The 16,229-nt window shown below is 50.4% G+C and overlaps 1 protein-coding gene across 1 annotated transcript in view; it reads right to left on the reverse strand.

Moving 5' to 3' along the window:
* CAMKMT (calmodulin-lysine N-methyltransferase) overlaps nt 1-16,229 on the reverse strand; it is a 469,006-nt gene that overhangs the window by 306,267 nt on the left and 146,510 nt on the right. Inside the window, exon 4 of the mRNA XM_086927794.1 lies at nt 11,620-11,650. Coding sequence (XP_086783920.1) covers nt 11,620-11,650 — 31 coding nt within the window. The remainder of the gene's footprint in view (nt 1-11,619; nt 11,651-16,229) is intronic.

Consider the following 16,229-nt stretch of genomic DNA (forward strand, 5'->3'; position numbering starts at 1 on the left):
CCAAAACGTATAGCTAAACTGAGCCACCAACCTCATCTCACTTGATCTACGGCCAGCTGAGACTGGTTAGACATGGCAGGCATAGCCCCCCTCCAACCCCACATACTTGGAAATCTCCTCCTGACAACGTCTGTCCTCTAAAGAGAAATGATGTACCATCTTCAACTCCTAATAGCACTGATTCTGTCTGTTCCGTTCTGCTCCATGTGCATCAAAATTCCAAAGACAAACAATTTGGGGATCCTATCCCATGCGTTAAAGCTAACCTTAAGTTTAGGACAAGTGGATGAGTGGATGACTGCCCACGCTGCCTTCTTATACTCTTTTCTGCATGTGGTCTGCATACTGCTGCCTGATTTGAGCATACATTGGTACATGTTGCCACCATTTCCTCACTCATGACTTGTTTTTGCCCCAAAGGTGCACCACCCATATCCCTTTAAAACCCTAGGATGCAACCAAACATTTTCCCTCTCTTTATAGATGTTTTCCTTTCTTATTACAGCACCTAGTTTCCATTCCACCGTGGTTCTCCCTCTTATAATTTGTGGACAAATAAAAAAAAGGGTCAAAAATATTTCAAACATATTGGCTGCTACTATGATTTTACTGTTTCCTCATCTATTCATAAACTCAATTGAACTCGCATTATTGATCTTGGGGGGGATGAAAGTCTGAATAAGCTACACCTGGATACAAACCTATAAACCATTCAGGTCACACACAGATTTCTGGAGTCAATGAAGGAATAAACTGAGCTATCTTACTACGAACCACCACACAACATAAGTAACAAAAGTTTTACTTAAAGCTATGTAGAGTTGTCAGGATTTTTTTAACAATAAACCATAACTTCTCATTAAAAGTAGGGCTCTAAAACAGCAGTTTTGTAAGAAATTAGTAAGGCAATCCATAATTACGTCAAAGTTAGCAATGACTAGATATAGTTCTCGGGTGCCATCTCTTCCGGAATTGGCATATCTAATTTTGTGTGCAACAATTTGTAAATAGGGTCCCCCACTGACACTTTTGATAATCTGTAGTTTTGCACCATCAATGAGTCTCTGGGTCTATAATAATGAATATTAGGAAACATAAGCAACTATGAACTGCCCGGATAGGTGAAGCATGCAAACTCGTAGGCCTGTCAATTAGTTAAATACATTTAGAAAGGTTTTATACAATTACGTATGCTTGTATAATGGGGGAGATTATGTCACACAGCAGCATCCCCTAAGTGAATAACCTGCTCCATATGGAGACTTGCTAAAGCAGGCATGCACGTTCAACAAACGTTGGCTGCTTTAGAGTGTATGCCACGTCTACCTCAAATGCAGTTAGTGCTTGTGTACCAGAAATCTGTCCCAGTCCTCCACGCCACGTCGCCACTTTATTTACCGTGCCCTAAAGATTTAGACCGAAATGTGCTGATCTTGCACTGCACAGTTAATCATTTAATGACAAACGGTGCTTTAGTATGCATCTGATAGTGGTTCAGCCAAGCAAAGAAAAGTGTTTTTTATGCTGATTACTAAACGGATGGTTACTCCAGGGTGGCTTAACATATATAATTCAGCTCTATCATACCATCTTAATTCAGGTTAAAAGCTTATATGGGTACCCCTTATCATTTATAGACAAGCAAAGTTTAAAAACCTGCAGCCTAACACTTGATAGGTGAAACTTTCTCCACACTGCAAATGTGGGACATAGAATAGTCAGAAGCTATAAGAACAATTCAAATAGAATCCATTGTTGTGCTTGATAAAGTTTAAATCTGTACAGTATCAGCAACCCTCAAGATGTTCCCTTTAAGGTTCATCCCCTGAATTAGGGCAGGATGTATTAATGGGTACCCTCAGTCATCAGAAGTGAGAGCCAGAGGAAGGAAGCCATTTACTTTAGTATTATTATTATTATTATGTTTCTTATTTAGCGCCTGAATCGACCCCCGAAGGGGTATCTCCGCGCTTGCCTTGGGAACCCGTCCTGGCTTTTCCCTGTGAGATAGCCCCTACAGGGCATCCCTAAGGTGAAAGCCAGGCATCCCGCCGCGGGGGGGGGGGGGCGTTGTGGAGATTAAGCAAGCTTAATGCCCAGAGTTGCATAGTGTGAACCCATGATTAGGTCAGGCACCGAAGCGAGAATTATCGAGTCCATGGACATTTGAGCTCAAGACCCTGCCGCGTCGGGAATTGAACCCTGGTCCAGGGTCTGACCTCTGCTTCAGGGTCTGCCTGCTCTAACCAGTGAGCCACACTTCTCCACAGGGCCACAGGACTTCCTGTTCTTCTGTAGTCCGACCTAAATATTATTCCTCTTTCTTCCAATTATTCTGTAGCCAGTAAAGCCTCAAAGGTTATGTATCTGGCATAGGATTACCTCTATGGTGACTATGCAGCACTTAGTCCAAAGGCTTTTTCCCATTATTAATCTGTGGGTAATACTACCAACTATCGGTGAGGCCGAAAACGTGTTCAATAGATTTGTTAATCCGAGCTTTGTAAAGAATACTGCATACCCATGCATACACCAAGATCTGCATGCCCCCTCCCTGGGCAAATGCACATTCTTGCAGTTCCCTTTCATTTAAATCAGGAGCTGATCAGAATATGTTTTCTGGTGGATGACTGAGGGGTCAGCATCCAGAAGCTGTTAATGGGCATGAGTGTAGGGACCACGAGTAACATACTCACGCTAAAGGTAACTTTATCCTACCTTTAAGGTCCGCCTCATAATCGTTCACAACCCGGCTACATTCTACAGCAATTTCAAACAGAAAAAGAGGAGGAAAAAGGCAGAATAAAACACCTGGGCCTAGACAAAGATGTTCTGCGGAACGTTTGTAGATCCAAAGTGTAGGGTGAGCAGAACATATAGGGTACCACATATCCACACAATCTATGCCTCGGAAAGGTATATGTGTGGAGAATATCATGGACATCATCTTACCTCAGCTGTGGTGTTCCAAAACTGGATGGATGTTGGGTTCAATGAAGAATGGAACAATTGATGATGCATGGCTGTCTACCTGGTAAGGGTAGCCTTAGCAATCACTCAGCCACCATTAACCCCTTGCATGCTGCAGCGATTCTGCGCCTCTGCGGCAAAATCGAGAGTGGGCGGGTTTATGACGGCCCCCAGCCGTCATCAGCACACGAGCGCCGTAGTGCATGATGGATGGGAGCCGTCATCAGCATGTAAGGGGTTAAGGTGCACAAAGGTCACAAAAGGTTGCTCCATGGAATGCAGTTTCTCTGTGATACCAGAAGGCAGCCTCATGATATCATCGGGGGTGGAGAAGGCAGAACGTTCTTGCGCCCGGGGTGTGAGGCCGACCTGCCAATAGCCTGCTGTCAAGTCGAAGATGCTGAGGTAGCGGGCAGCTCCCATTCGGTCGACTAGTTCATCTGCCCGGGGGATGGGGTGCGCGTCTGTTCTGGTGACCGCATTCAAGCCCCGGTAGTCGACGCAGAACCGGAGTTCGGGTGTGGTGCCGGGGGCAGCTGCTTTAGGGACCAGTACGACAGGGCTGGCCCAGGGACTGTCTGAGGGCTCGATGACCCCGATCGTGAGCATCTTGGCTATTTCTTCCTGGATGCAGGCCCGTACCCGGTCTGGCACGCGGTAGGCCCGGTGGCGGATAGGGGGGCTGTCCCCGGTATCCACATCGTGCACACACCAGGAAGTGACACCCGGGGTGAGGGAGAACAGGCTGGCGAACTGTGATAGGAGGGCTTGACACTCCTGGCGTTGTTCTCTGGTGAGGGCCTCTGAGAGCCGGACCCCATCCACGGAGCCGTCTTGCTCTTGAGTCCGGAGGAGGTCAGGGAGAGGCTCGGAGTCTTCTTCAACTCCAGTGTCTGTGGCCATCAGGAGGCTGAGCTCTGTTCGCACAAAGTGGGGCTTTAGTCTGTTAGCGTGGAGGACCCGGAGAGGGTTCCGGGAGGATTCCATGTCGATGAGATAAGTGGCAGGACCCTTGCGCTCTATTACTTTGAAGGGCCCCGTCCATTTGTCTTGCAGGGCGCATGGCTCAGTGGGGGACATCACCCATACCTGTTGGCCAGGTTCGAATTCAATGGATGAGGCATTCTGGTCATACCATTTTTTCATGTCCTCTTGACTGGCCTCTAGGTTGGCCTTCGCTAGTTCTCTGAACCGCCGGGTCTGGTTGCGGAGGGTGAGGAGGTACCGGAAGACATCTGGAGGGTTCTTTAGCGGAGGCATCTCCCAGCCTTCTTTGACGAGACTGAGCGGCCCTCGCACTGGGTGTCCATATAGCAGTTCAAATGGGCTGAAGCCCAGGGATTTCTGGGGGACTTCTCGATATGCGAAGAGGAGGCACGGCAGCAGCACATCCCACTGGCGACGGAGGGGCTCTTCCAACCCCCCGATCATTCCCTTTAGCGTGCGGTTGAACCGCTCAACGAGTCCGTTCCCTTGAGGGTGATAGGGGGTTGTGAATCTGTAGGTGACCCCGCACTGTTGCCAGAGGGACTTCATGTATTTGGAAATAAAGTTCGTGCCTCTGTCGCTGACGACTTCTCGGGGGAAGCCCACACGGGAGAAGATCCCCATCAGGGCCCGGCCGACCACCGGGGCTGTCACAGTTCGCAGAGGAACAGCCTCAGGGTAGCGGGTGGCGTGGTCCACTAGCACCAGGATGAATCGATGGCCTTGTTTTGTGCGTGGGTCCAAGGGCCCCACAATGTCTATTCCGACTCTCTCAAACGGGGTAGTGACCACGGGAAAAGGTTGCAGGGGAGCCTTTAGTTTGCGGCCGCTCTTCCCACTGGCTTGGCACGTGGGGCAAGATCGGCAATGCTGGTGCACATCGTTTCTCATTTTGGGCCAGAAGAAGTGGGTCACTAGGCGACTGTAGGTTTTATCTTGTCCCAGATGTCCTGCCAGGGGGACATCGTGGGCCAGGTTTAACAGGAAGTCTCTGAAACGGAGGGGTACCACTAGTACTCGGTTGCTCCCCAGCTCGGCGATTCTTTGCTCGCTGTACAGCAGATCATTGTCCCAGTAGACCCAATGAGTTCCGGGGGTATCCCCTGCGCTTTGGGCGAGCGCTTGCTGGCGGAGTCCCTCGAGGGAGGGACAGGTCTTCTGTTCTTTGCGAAATTGTTCTTGCGTGGGCCCCCCTTCTTGAGGCCACTGGTCGAGGTTAGCGAGGTCGGTAGGTTGAGCTGGTTCGGCGGGAATGTTACGGTCGGTGTTTTCGGCCGGGGCGACCGGAGGCGGTGGCGCCGGCCATTCGGGTTCTTCTGGCTGGTGGTTGGCACGGGCGGCCATGGAACGGGTGGTGACGCACGCCCAGTCTGGGACGCCCAACATCCCCAGGTGTTCCTTTCGCTCCACGGCGGCCCACGGAGAGCTTTCCAGGTCATTGCCCAGGAGGCAGTCTACGGGGGCATCGTCTCGGACCGTCACTTTCAACATGCCGGAGACCCCCCCCCATTCGAAGGGGACGCAGGCCATCCGACACAGGCTCTCCGAGTTATCGGCTGATCGTACAGGGCAGAGAATGTTCGGTAGATACTGTTCGAGGGCCACCAGGTGACAGCGGACGGCGGTTACACTGGCCCCGGTGTCACGAAGGGCTTCGGCCTGGTGCCCATTGATGCTCACCCATTGGCTGTACTTCTGGGTGTTAGCGGGTAGGGGGACCCGCGGGACCATGTCTTTCCCCCCTAAGCAGGCTAGAGTCATGGCGGCTGGCTCCCACTCTTGATGCTCTTGTTCGTACTCTTCCTGTTCCTCGGAGATCTGTTCTTCCCCTAGGGCTGCAGCGGCCACTTGGCGGGGTCTTGGGCTCTGGTACTGCGGGCAGTTTGGGTCGTTCGCATAGTGGCCGACTCGTTGACATCGGTGACACGTGACATTGGCTCTGTACCCCGGTCGCGCTGGGGTGCTGCCCCGGTTGGCCGGGGGGGTGGTGTTGGTAGCGGGGGCGACCGGGGCGTTGTCTCTTCCTCGCCCTTGGCCCCCTCCTCCTCCTCTGGGTCGGTGCTGACCATTGTTGTTCCGGTTCTGTTCGTAGGACCCATTCCGGCCCACTCTGGTGATCTCCCACCGGTCAGCTTCGGCTGCGAGCTGCCGGGGATCCGTTAACTTGCTGTCGAGGAGGTGTTGGCGGAGTTCAATGAAGCAATTGTTCGACAGATGCTCCCATACCATCAGGTTAAATAGTTGCTCGTATGTCGTGACGTTGCTTCCTCGGATCCAGCCCTCGAAGGCTCGGCTAAAGTATGTTACATAGTCCACCCAAGTTGTACCCGGGATGCGGGTGCAGTCTCGGAACCTCTGACGGTACATCTCGGGTGTGAGACCATAGCGGGTGAGGAGGGCCGCTTTCATATGGTCGTAGGAGGTCATCTGGTGGTCCGGGAGCTGTAGTAGGGTGTCGCGGCCCTCATTGAGGAATCTTCCCCAGAGACCGGCTCCCCAGTCGCTTCTATCGATCCGGTGTGCAGTCATAGCGATTTCATAGGCTTTAAACCATTGCTGGATGTCGTCCTCTCTGAAGTATTCTCGGACAACATCCTTGGGGATGTGTACCTTTTTGTCTGTGGCCCCTGAGGTGGGGGGTCGCTCGGGTACCCCTGCTTCTTTATTCTGCTTGCGTAGGTTGATCTCGGCTAGGTTTCGTTCGTGTTCGTACGCTAGTTTTTTTTCCTCGAGCTCCCTTTGTCTCTGTTTCTCCTCTCTTTCTTCTCGGAGACGCAGGTGCTCTAAGTTGATTTTTTGTTCGGCCAACTTAAGTTCAACGTCCATTTTAAGTCGGGCCATTTCTAGTTCGTGTAGTCGGGTCCTTTCTCTTTCCTGGATCTCGCCTTGCGAGAGACCCGTTCTTTGCCCTTCCGGGGCCGTGGTCGTTTTTTCTACGGTGCTTTGATCAGGGGTTCCGGCAGCCCCGGTTTCTGCCCAAGATTCTAGGGCATGCTTAAAATCGTCCTTGGTACTCAGTCCGGTGGTAGCGATACCCAGTTCGATGCAGAATTGTTTAAGTTCACGATGGTTGTACTCCTCCAATTTCTCCATTTGGAATTTCTCGGTTGATCCGCTCTCTTTCGTGGTCATTGTGACTTCGTCGTGGGGTGAGCTACTCTCTGTACGTTTATGCGGTGATTCGGATCGCGCCGCTGGCCACCAATGTTAGACGGACCGGGAGGGTCGGCCGAGGTTACGGGGAGAGGTCTCCAGGGAGAGCCGTCTCCAACGACTGTACAGATAAGTAACTTCCCCCCCACAGACGGACACCACACAAGGTTGAAGGTTAACGAGACTTTATATGCAATTCTTAGGTTACGAGGATGGATACAAGGAGGTCTGGACTCAGGGGTCCCCTCGGTTCTAGTCTCTGGTTTAGGAAAGGGGTAGCGGGACAGTCTTAGTTACCAATGAGTACAAAATAGCTCTCAATCCTCGAGCTCGGCGTTCTAGATGATCGGGCCGTGGAGGAGCCAAGCAGGTCCCGAGATGGATGAAGGAAGGACGACGGTCCGCGGCGGAGCCTGCAGGTCCCGGTGGAAGATGACGGTTACAACGGTCCGCGGCCACGCCAGCAGGTCCCGACGACGATGAAGGATGAAGGTTACGACGGCTGTGGCAGCGCCAACAGGCAGGACGATGGTGCACAGGACAGAGCTATGGCAGCGCCAGTAGTCCGTCCAGGATGAGTTCCTCTTTACGTCTCTCGACTCCAAGATACAACTGCCTTCCTGCTCTGGAGCTGCCCCAGTTATAGGGCTGGCGTGCTTTGATGTCCGGACCCTCGCACTTGGAGGTCGGGAGGTCCGGGATGGGGGAGTCCAGACACCCAGCAGGGGGGTGGAGCCAGCGCCCGGGGAGGCGATGGGCGAGCGGCACTTGGTGGGGGAGAGCCATCGGCACCTCTTTCTCCCATTGACTTGCCAAGTAGCCCGCTCACCTCCTGGGTGGAGGGTGGTGCCGGAATGTCTGAGGCCGGGCCAGGCCCAGGGTTGAGGTCGATCGGGGGCCAGGCGGCCTCGTGGTGGAGTGTCCAAGATGGCGCCCCAGGCTGGGCGCGTGGGCCGGCAGTGGATCGGACCCTCGAGGTCGGCAGGCTCGAGGGCAGGGGTCCCTGAGGGGACGGAGGACGTGCAATGGTGGTGTGTGGTACTTGCGGGACTGGGCTCAGGCCTGGTTGGGCCGGGGGAGAGCGGCCCTTCATGTGGCCTGTCCAACAGTGGGGCATACCAATGACAGAAAGAAGGCACTGTCTCACAGAATTGATGCTTTATAGCATTTAAGATGACTTGTGATGACCTTGTTACCTGTGGAGGATTCTCTCAAACAGTTGTGGCAGGCCCCTATGGCTGTAAGTCTTGCATGTATCCATCTGCAACCCTGTTACCACCAGGTAATGCCAAAAGGACATCACCTACTGAACAAGTAAGCAAATTGCTATTCTTAAATAATACCCAGTGAAAGACCTTCAACTGTTTGCTGGTATTCTGTGTTCTAGTAGAAGATATTCCACTGATGTTAGAACCTCCAAGTTCTCTAAAGTGAAGCTAGGTGTTTAAAGGGCACTCCTCAGAAAGGGAAGGCTGATGAACTTTCACTAGAAGAACATGAGGGTCCTTCTGTAGGAGCAGGTAGATGTGGCAGCAGGCAGATGTGGCCTCTCAGTCTTGGCTGGCATTGACGGAAGTACCAAATTTGCTAAAACCAAGCTGGAAGCATCAGAATTACAGAGCTCCTGGACCTCTCCTTCACCTTCTGAAGGAGTTTATGACTGGATTCCTAATAAACAGAGTACTTCTCTATCTCTTGAGAATTGGTAGGATGTCACCAGTGGTGGAGGCAGCCGGGTCTGATGACTCGGTGGAATAATGCATCCACTGGAGGGGCCTGTGTTCGACCTCATGGTCACAGTTTCAAATCCTGGCGGGTCCACTCAGTCTTTCATCCATCTGAGGTCAATAAAATGAGTACCTTTAAGTTGGGTAACAATAAACATCTGCCATTCAGCACCAAGATACCCCGTTGGTGGCGAATGTGCGCTTTACAAATACATGTTATGTTATGTTATGATAGGAGTAGCTATAGCAGCTGAAGAGTATAGCTGGTTTTCACCAAGATTTCATCTTCCCAACAGCAAGCTCCAGCAGCATAACCCACCGCAGGACCCCTGTACCCAGCTGTTACTATTCTACAGCAACAAGATCACCTACATCTATGACAACTTCAGGCCCCAACCGGACCCTTGCACATTCGCAGCTCTCCTGCCTAACTCAACCGACACCCAGAATACCACCGCCAACAACCTGGCCAACCATTACCATTCAAGAAACTGCAACAACTGTGCAGTCCATACACTCTGAAGCACTCTCTGACCTCTGGCCTCACCATGCCTTTATCGAAGGACTGGACCCCTTCAGCGTAGCCCTCACACCGATCCAGAATGACTCAATCATCACTGTAACCTACCTAGATGCCTGGAAGCACGCTACAGTACTACACCTCTTCAAGAAACCCTCAGCAGGTCCAAAAACAATAGTTAACTACCAGCCTTTCTGCCTACTGCCCTACCCGGCAAAGCCATGAAAAAGATTATAAAGAAACAGCTAGCCACCCACCTCAATGACGACCTCATCTGCGGAGTACCCAAAGGATCCTCATTCAGCCCAACCCTGTTTGACGACTACATGACTCCATTCACCAGCTTCATCCGTACCTACAGAATCAACATCATGTCCTACAGTGACACCCAGCTCATACTCTCCCGTTCCTATACGATGCCAAATACCCAGACCAATGTCTCTGTTTCCATGACCAAAGTCACCACATGGATGAAAACCAACTGCCTCTAGCTTAACACAGACAAGACAAAAGTACTAATCTTCAGCAAAGACACACTGCTCCAGAACTTCACCTTCGGGCTGTGGGTCCACTTGAGGGACAACGCTGCCTTTCTCAGGCTCCCCTGGTTGCCCCAGGCTTGTCCTGACTCTCCTTGCTGTGGTGAGTCCTCTGGTCCTTACTGGGCCAGACAGTAACCTTCTTTGACATTCTACAGAAGTTGCTGCTGCCAAGGAGTGTTGGTGTTCCCGCCGGACACCGACCCCATAGCACTCGACATCCTTCGTGGGACAGCGAATGTCCGGCTTCTGGTCATCCACGACGTCTCCTGGTCCCGGCAGCTGTAGAGTCAAGGTGTCCATCTTCATACCTGAAGCACCCGACATCTGTGGGCATTCGTATACCGAGCCCCTGCACACTCCTAAGTGACCCGGCCCTGTCCCCTCTGCTTTCATGTTCCTTTCATCAAGAATCCACCTGGGGTTTCCACCAGACAATTTTCTTCTGTCCAGCAGTGACATTTCTTTGAAGATTCCCATTGAGAACTCCAGCAGTTTCCGAAACCACTTCATCCCTATGCACCCGGCTTCCCTGGATAGGTACCTCTGGTACTTTGATATCCACGGGTGGGGTGGCTCTCCAACCTTCTATGTTCTAAAGGGTTTCCTCGTAATCCACTGGGAGGGTGTATAAACTTTAAAACTGCAACTGAGACTCTCCCTTTGAATAGTACATAGCATGCGGTTGTGTTCTCACACTGCACATGTCCTCCGTGGGGTCCCTACTTACTCACCTTTGGTGGTTCCTTGGGGTCCCATCGATTCTACATCCGCTGGACACTGTCTTGAATCGAGTCGTGGTTCTTATACCACTATTTTAGTACATGGTTTAGTCTCCCACGGGAGCCCACTCTGTAGTAGTGATACTTACGATTGTTTCTGTGCTACAATTTTGTGTGCTTGGTGTTTATCTGCATGTAGCAGATACTGGGAGGCATTTAAGGGGTGTTATAATAATAAATACATATTTTTATAACAACTGTGTGGCTCTCCTTTCATTTAACCAATGAATTAAGGTTGCATTCTTGTAAAAACAAGCTGCTTAACATTCCTTCAAGACTAAGCCTGAAGGCTGCTCTCCACTGTTACTACCACTTGGATAGCTTTCTAAGGTTATCTTTGACCTCTTAAATCACCATAAGGGTTGTTTGGATTGGTACAAGGTACCCACTTTAATTAGATTAGCGGACAGCATATACCAGGCCAACTTCACACAGTTACCACTTCCTTCACAGAGTCGGTAAAATATTAATGTTTTGCCACCACATTCCGTCCGCAAAAAGTTCATACATGCCCCTGAGACTCGCTATTAGGAAGGGACGTCCTTGAAACGCCCCTTTCAAATACTGACTCGCAAACCCTATTTTGCGAGTCAGAAATAGGTTATCAACTTGCAAAATAGGGTTAGAACACGTCAAACAACTCTTTACCGGTCGCAAACGGCCGGATTCTCCATTTGCCACCGCTAAAACGTGTCATACAAGTGGCCCTTAGCCTCTTTAGAATTCAGTTTGAGATTGTGGTGAGCCATTCAGGGCTCTAAGCCTTTCAAGATGTGTGAGAGCTTAAGGATATTAGATTCAGATTAAACTTTTGGGTAACGTTATATGTCATCAGCACACTGGTGGTAGTTCATTTCTGAATTGTGCATCAAATTACCAATGGTTTCCACTTGAATGTTAAAAACAGTAGAGAGGCAGATGGACCCTTCGGGGGACTCTATGAAATATAGTAAGGATGTCATCAATATTCACCTGTGGAGTTGTTCCTTTGATATCTCCTTTTCTCACCACGGAAGCCCTCACCTTGGCACTTCTGGCCCTTGTAATTTCCAGGATAGATTATGCCAATTCCCTCTATGTTGGTATCCCTGCCTACCAGCTGAACCGTCTGCAGCTGGTACAGAACCAGGCTGCAAGACTGATCTTCCACCAGCCCAGGCACCAGCATGTTCGCCCCTTGTTAAAAACTCTCCACTGGCTCCCGGTAGCCAAGCGTTGCGAATTTAAACTGGGTTGTATCATCTTTAAAGCCCTGGCCAGGCTTGGCCCTGCCTTCATCTCCTCCCTCCTCCATCATTACTCACCATCACGCAACCTTCGGTCTACCCACCTTGCTCTGCTCACGACGCCGACCTTTAAACGCAAGAAGCATGGTGGGCTCAGATTCGCGTTTCTTGCTCCTTCCTTCTGGAATGCACTTCCTTTGGAGTTCAGACTTACCACCTCCTATGTCTACTTTAGGTCTCTTTTGAAAACATATCTGTTCCGCAAAGCACATGATTAGGCTCCTTCCTTTCCCCCTCTGTGTTGCCCTCACTTCTTTCTGTCCGTCTCCTTTTGCCCATAGCACCGAGAAACCGTTGGGTGTATGTGCACTTTACAAGAATTTTAACATAACATAACATTTAACATAACATTGATAGGATCATGGGCAGTTTATAGCTTGATCTTCACGTTCTGTGCAATGTTTCATGGTGTCTATCAAGGCGCTGTGATCTACTATGTCAAAAACAACAGATAGAAGAGGAGGATCAGCATATAAAATTTGCCTTGGTCAAGAAGCACTCAGCATGTTGCTAAGATTTTCAGCATGGCTGTTTCAGTCCCGAGAGGAGATCTGATGCTATACTGGAAACATTTACCGAAAATTCTCCTCCAATTTGTATTCTTTTTTTAAATATCATTACAATAAAAAAAATGTATAAAGCAGTTAACAATAATTATATATATCACACATAAATGATAAAAACATCCAGACCACAGAGAACGACCCCATTCTATATGCCTGTGTATTAATAAAAAATGTCAAATGATTTATGCCAGATTATTATATTCAGAACCTTCTGTGGCACCCAAACAACCCTTTGCATATTGTCAAAATGATGCAGTCATTGACCTTGACCAAACATTCCAATCTGAATGACCCTTTTTATACTTTATGCCAATTGTTGATACATTTCTACAGCTTTGGACTTTTGCTTATCCTTCTTTGAACTCCAGAACTACCTCAAAGCAGGGGACTGGTATTGATTGAAGGGTTTTAGGATACTTTTTTTTTTAAACCTTTATTTTTAGAGTGCACAGTACACAGCGTCTGCCTACAACCCAATCGGGCCGCCGCTATGACAAAAGGTCTGGATACCAGACAACACAGTGTTTCATTGTGGCCATAAATCGCAACATGTCGGTGCACTGGCACCAAAACACCATAAAGAAAGGACCAATCAGGTTTCGTTTTATAATTTTGATGAAAACAATAACAAACAACATAAACACTCACATGGTAGAGCAATATCTAGGGTACTTGGCAGAGAGGAGGAGGGAGTCATTTTCCCAAAAATCTGTGACTATTATCGAGGGGCGGGGGGACGGTGAAGAGGATCACAAAGAAGATGTATCAGTCAGTCTTCAGGAACGCCAATACGGGGACAAAGGGATATCAGCGGCATATTCGAGTGGAGGGGAGCAGATATCTCCACGATACTCATTCCACTGTGACCAAATCTTGCCCCACTTCCTGGACCGGCCCCGAGCCTCATAGACCATCTTCTCCCGAAACATGCACCAGTCCATGTTTTCCTTCCAGGCTACTATCCCAGGCGGTCTATGAGAACCCCAGAGTTGCGCTATGTCCCTCTTGGCAACCATGTTGCCAAGAGTTACCCAAAAGGTCTGAGCGGCCGTGCAGTCCGTAGGCTCCCAAACATTAAGCAGGCAACGACGCGCCTCAGGCAAAAGAGAGACACCGGTGACCCGCCCCATAATGTCATGCACTCTGGACCAGAAAGCGGATACCACCGGACATTCCCAAATGATGTGGAGAAAGGTGCCACTCATGCCACAGCCACGCTTACACAATCCATCACTCGTGTATCCCATTCGGACCAGACGCGTACCAGTCATGTAAACTCGATGGAGGATCTTCAACTTCACAAAACGAAGGCGAGCTGGGATAGCCACGTCCTTAGGGGAGGCGATCGCTGACTGCCAATCCTCGTCATCTAACTCGAGGCCGTCCGCAATCCAGGAGGCCCGAAGCCGCACCAGAAGATCAGCTCTGGTATTAATGAGCTTTTTATAGATCAAGGAAATCGTACTGTCAGGCACGTGGCCATCCAGAATACGATCCTCGAGCGGCGACGATTGGGGAATCTCTGTCCCGAGAGGGAACACAGAGATCAGAGCGTGGCGCACCTGAAGATATCGAAAATATTCCCTGTCGTCAAGCTGGTACTCCACCTTAAGGGCCTCAAAGGACTTAACTGCACCCTTGGACCAAAGATCCTCCACCTTGCTAATACCGATCATATCCCATCCATTGAACCCTTTCGACCGCCACAGGCTGCCCAATCTCTCAGAGTCATACAATGGAGTCAGCCGTGTCATCTTATCACCCCAACCCGTGGCCACAGTCGCATCTCTCCACGCACGCACAGCACATTTTGTAGGTCCAGTCAGGAGTCGGAATGGCTCCTTCGAATACAAAGCCCTGTTGAAGTTGCCACCCGGCAACAACAATTTGTCCATTACGAAGGCAAGAACGGGGCCCGGGGAATATGTCACATGGTTGACAGCACACAACTGTGAAGCCCGGTAGTAGCGCTTGATGTCCGGAAGGGCTATGCCACCATCATACCATGGCAACGTGAGCTTAGATAAGGAGATACGAGCCCGTCCGTCCCAAATCAATTGCCTCTGGAGCCCCTCAACCTCATGAAAGTAGCTAGAGGGAACAGGATCAAAGAAATTCTTTAGAGCATATAAAAATCTAGGGAGGGACATCAGTTTGAAAAGAGCTGCACGCCCCAGTGGGGACAAGGGCAAGCCGCGCCACCGCTGGACGTCTAGTTTAAGGCGCCGAAGAGGAACATATAAATTGCGGTCATAGCGTACAGAGGAGTCAAGGGAAATAAAAATTCCCGAGTACTTGAACCCAGTCTCCGCCACCTGGATCAGGAATCTACGGGGTAGCGGAGGCAGCCCCCCCCCCCCGCTATAACATATATACACGATTTGGTCCAGTTAATTACGAGCCCCGAGTTCTTCCCAAAGGAGGTGAGGACGTCAAAAAGCACGTTAAGGGACTTCTGAGGGGAAGTAAAGTAAAGAAGGATACCGTCTGCGTAAAGAGAGACGCGATCCTCAAAGTCCGGGGCCCACCGGATCCCTTTAATCGAAGGCTCCCACCGCAGCCACGCATCCAACGGTTCCAGTGCCAGAGCAAAAAGGAGGGGGGAGAGCGGGCAACCCTGTCGGGTGCCGCGCCCCAGCGGGAACGATCCAGAGACTCTGCCATTAACAACTACCTGGGCCAACGGACGTTCATACAGGAGCTGTACCCACGCAATAAAGTTAGGACCAAAACCAAACTTCGAGAGGGCCGCCCACAAATAAGGCCACTGGATAGTGTCGAAGGCCATAGTGGCATCCAGCGAGGCCAAAATGGCGGGTTCAGTCAGAGTCCCAGCTCTCGCGAGAACACAATGGAGTCTGCGAAGATTGAGCGCCGTATTCCGATGAGGAATGAAACCGGACTGGTCCGGATGGATCAGGTCACAGATCACCGTTAGCAAGCAATTCGCTAGGACTTTAGCCAGGATCTTGGGCTCGGCGTTGAGCAATGAAATAGGGCGATAGGAAGTGCATTGATCACGAGGCTTACCCTCCTTGTAAATGACGACTATAGTGGCCAAACGCTGATCAAGGGGAAGGAGACCAGCCTCAAAGGCTTCAATGAACATATTGCGCAGATAAATTGCCATCTTATCAGGCCGTAGCTTGTAGAGCTCGATGGGTAGACCATTCGGCCCCATAGCCTTACCCGAACGCAAGGACCGGATAGCGGTAGCAACCTCATCCACCGTTATGGGCGCATCCAGAGCGGACCTATCCTCTTCCGACACACAGGGCAGCGCAATATCACAAAGAAGCAAGCGGGAGTCAGACTCGTCTCTATCACTCACGGAGCGGTATACTGTCTGAAAGTGGTCCATAAAGCATTCAACAATCTCACCTGGGTCAGACACGCATTCCCCAGTCACACGGGCGATCACCGGCACCACACGACTCGCTCTCTCAGACTTGTCCAACCATGCCAAAAGTTTACTAGCCTTACCCCCCCACATCATAGATCCTGCCCAGTTGATTTCTATGCATAACCTTAGCAGCATCGGTAACCAGGGCCCTATAATCAGCCTGTTTCAGAGCTAAGGAGTGCAAGATTGCAGGGGTATCGTCACCACCCAATCCACTTTCAAGGGAAGTAATGTCGGCCTCAAGGGCTAACAAGTTCTCCCTCTTGGCCTTCTTATCAGCAGCAATGAAGGACAGT

Source organism: Lissotriton vulgaris, chromosome 6 (genome assembly GCF_964263255.1).
Source record: "Lissotriton vulgaris chromosome 6, aLisVul1.2, whole genome shotgun sequence".
Taxonomy (NCBI): Eukaryota; Metazoa; Chordata; class Amphibia; order Caudata; family Salamandridae; genus Lissotriton; species Lissotriton vulgaris.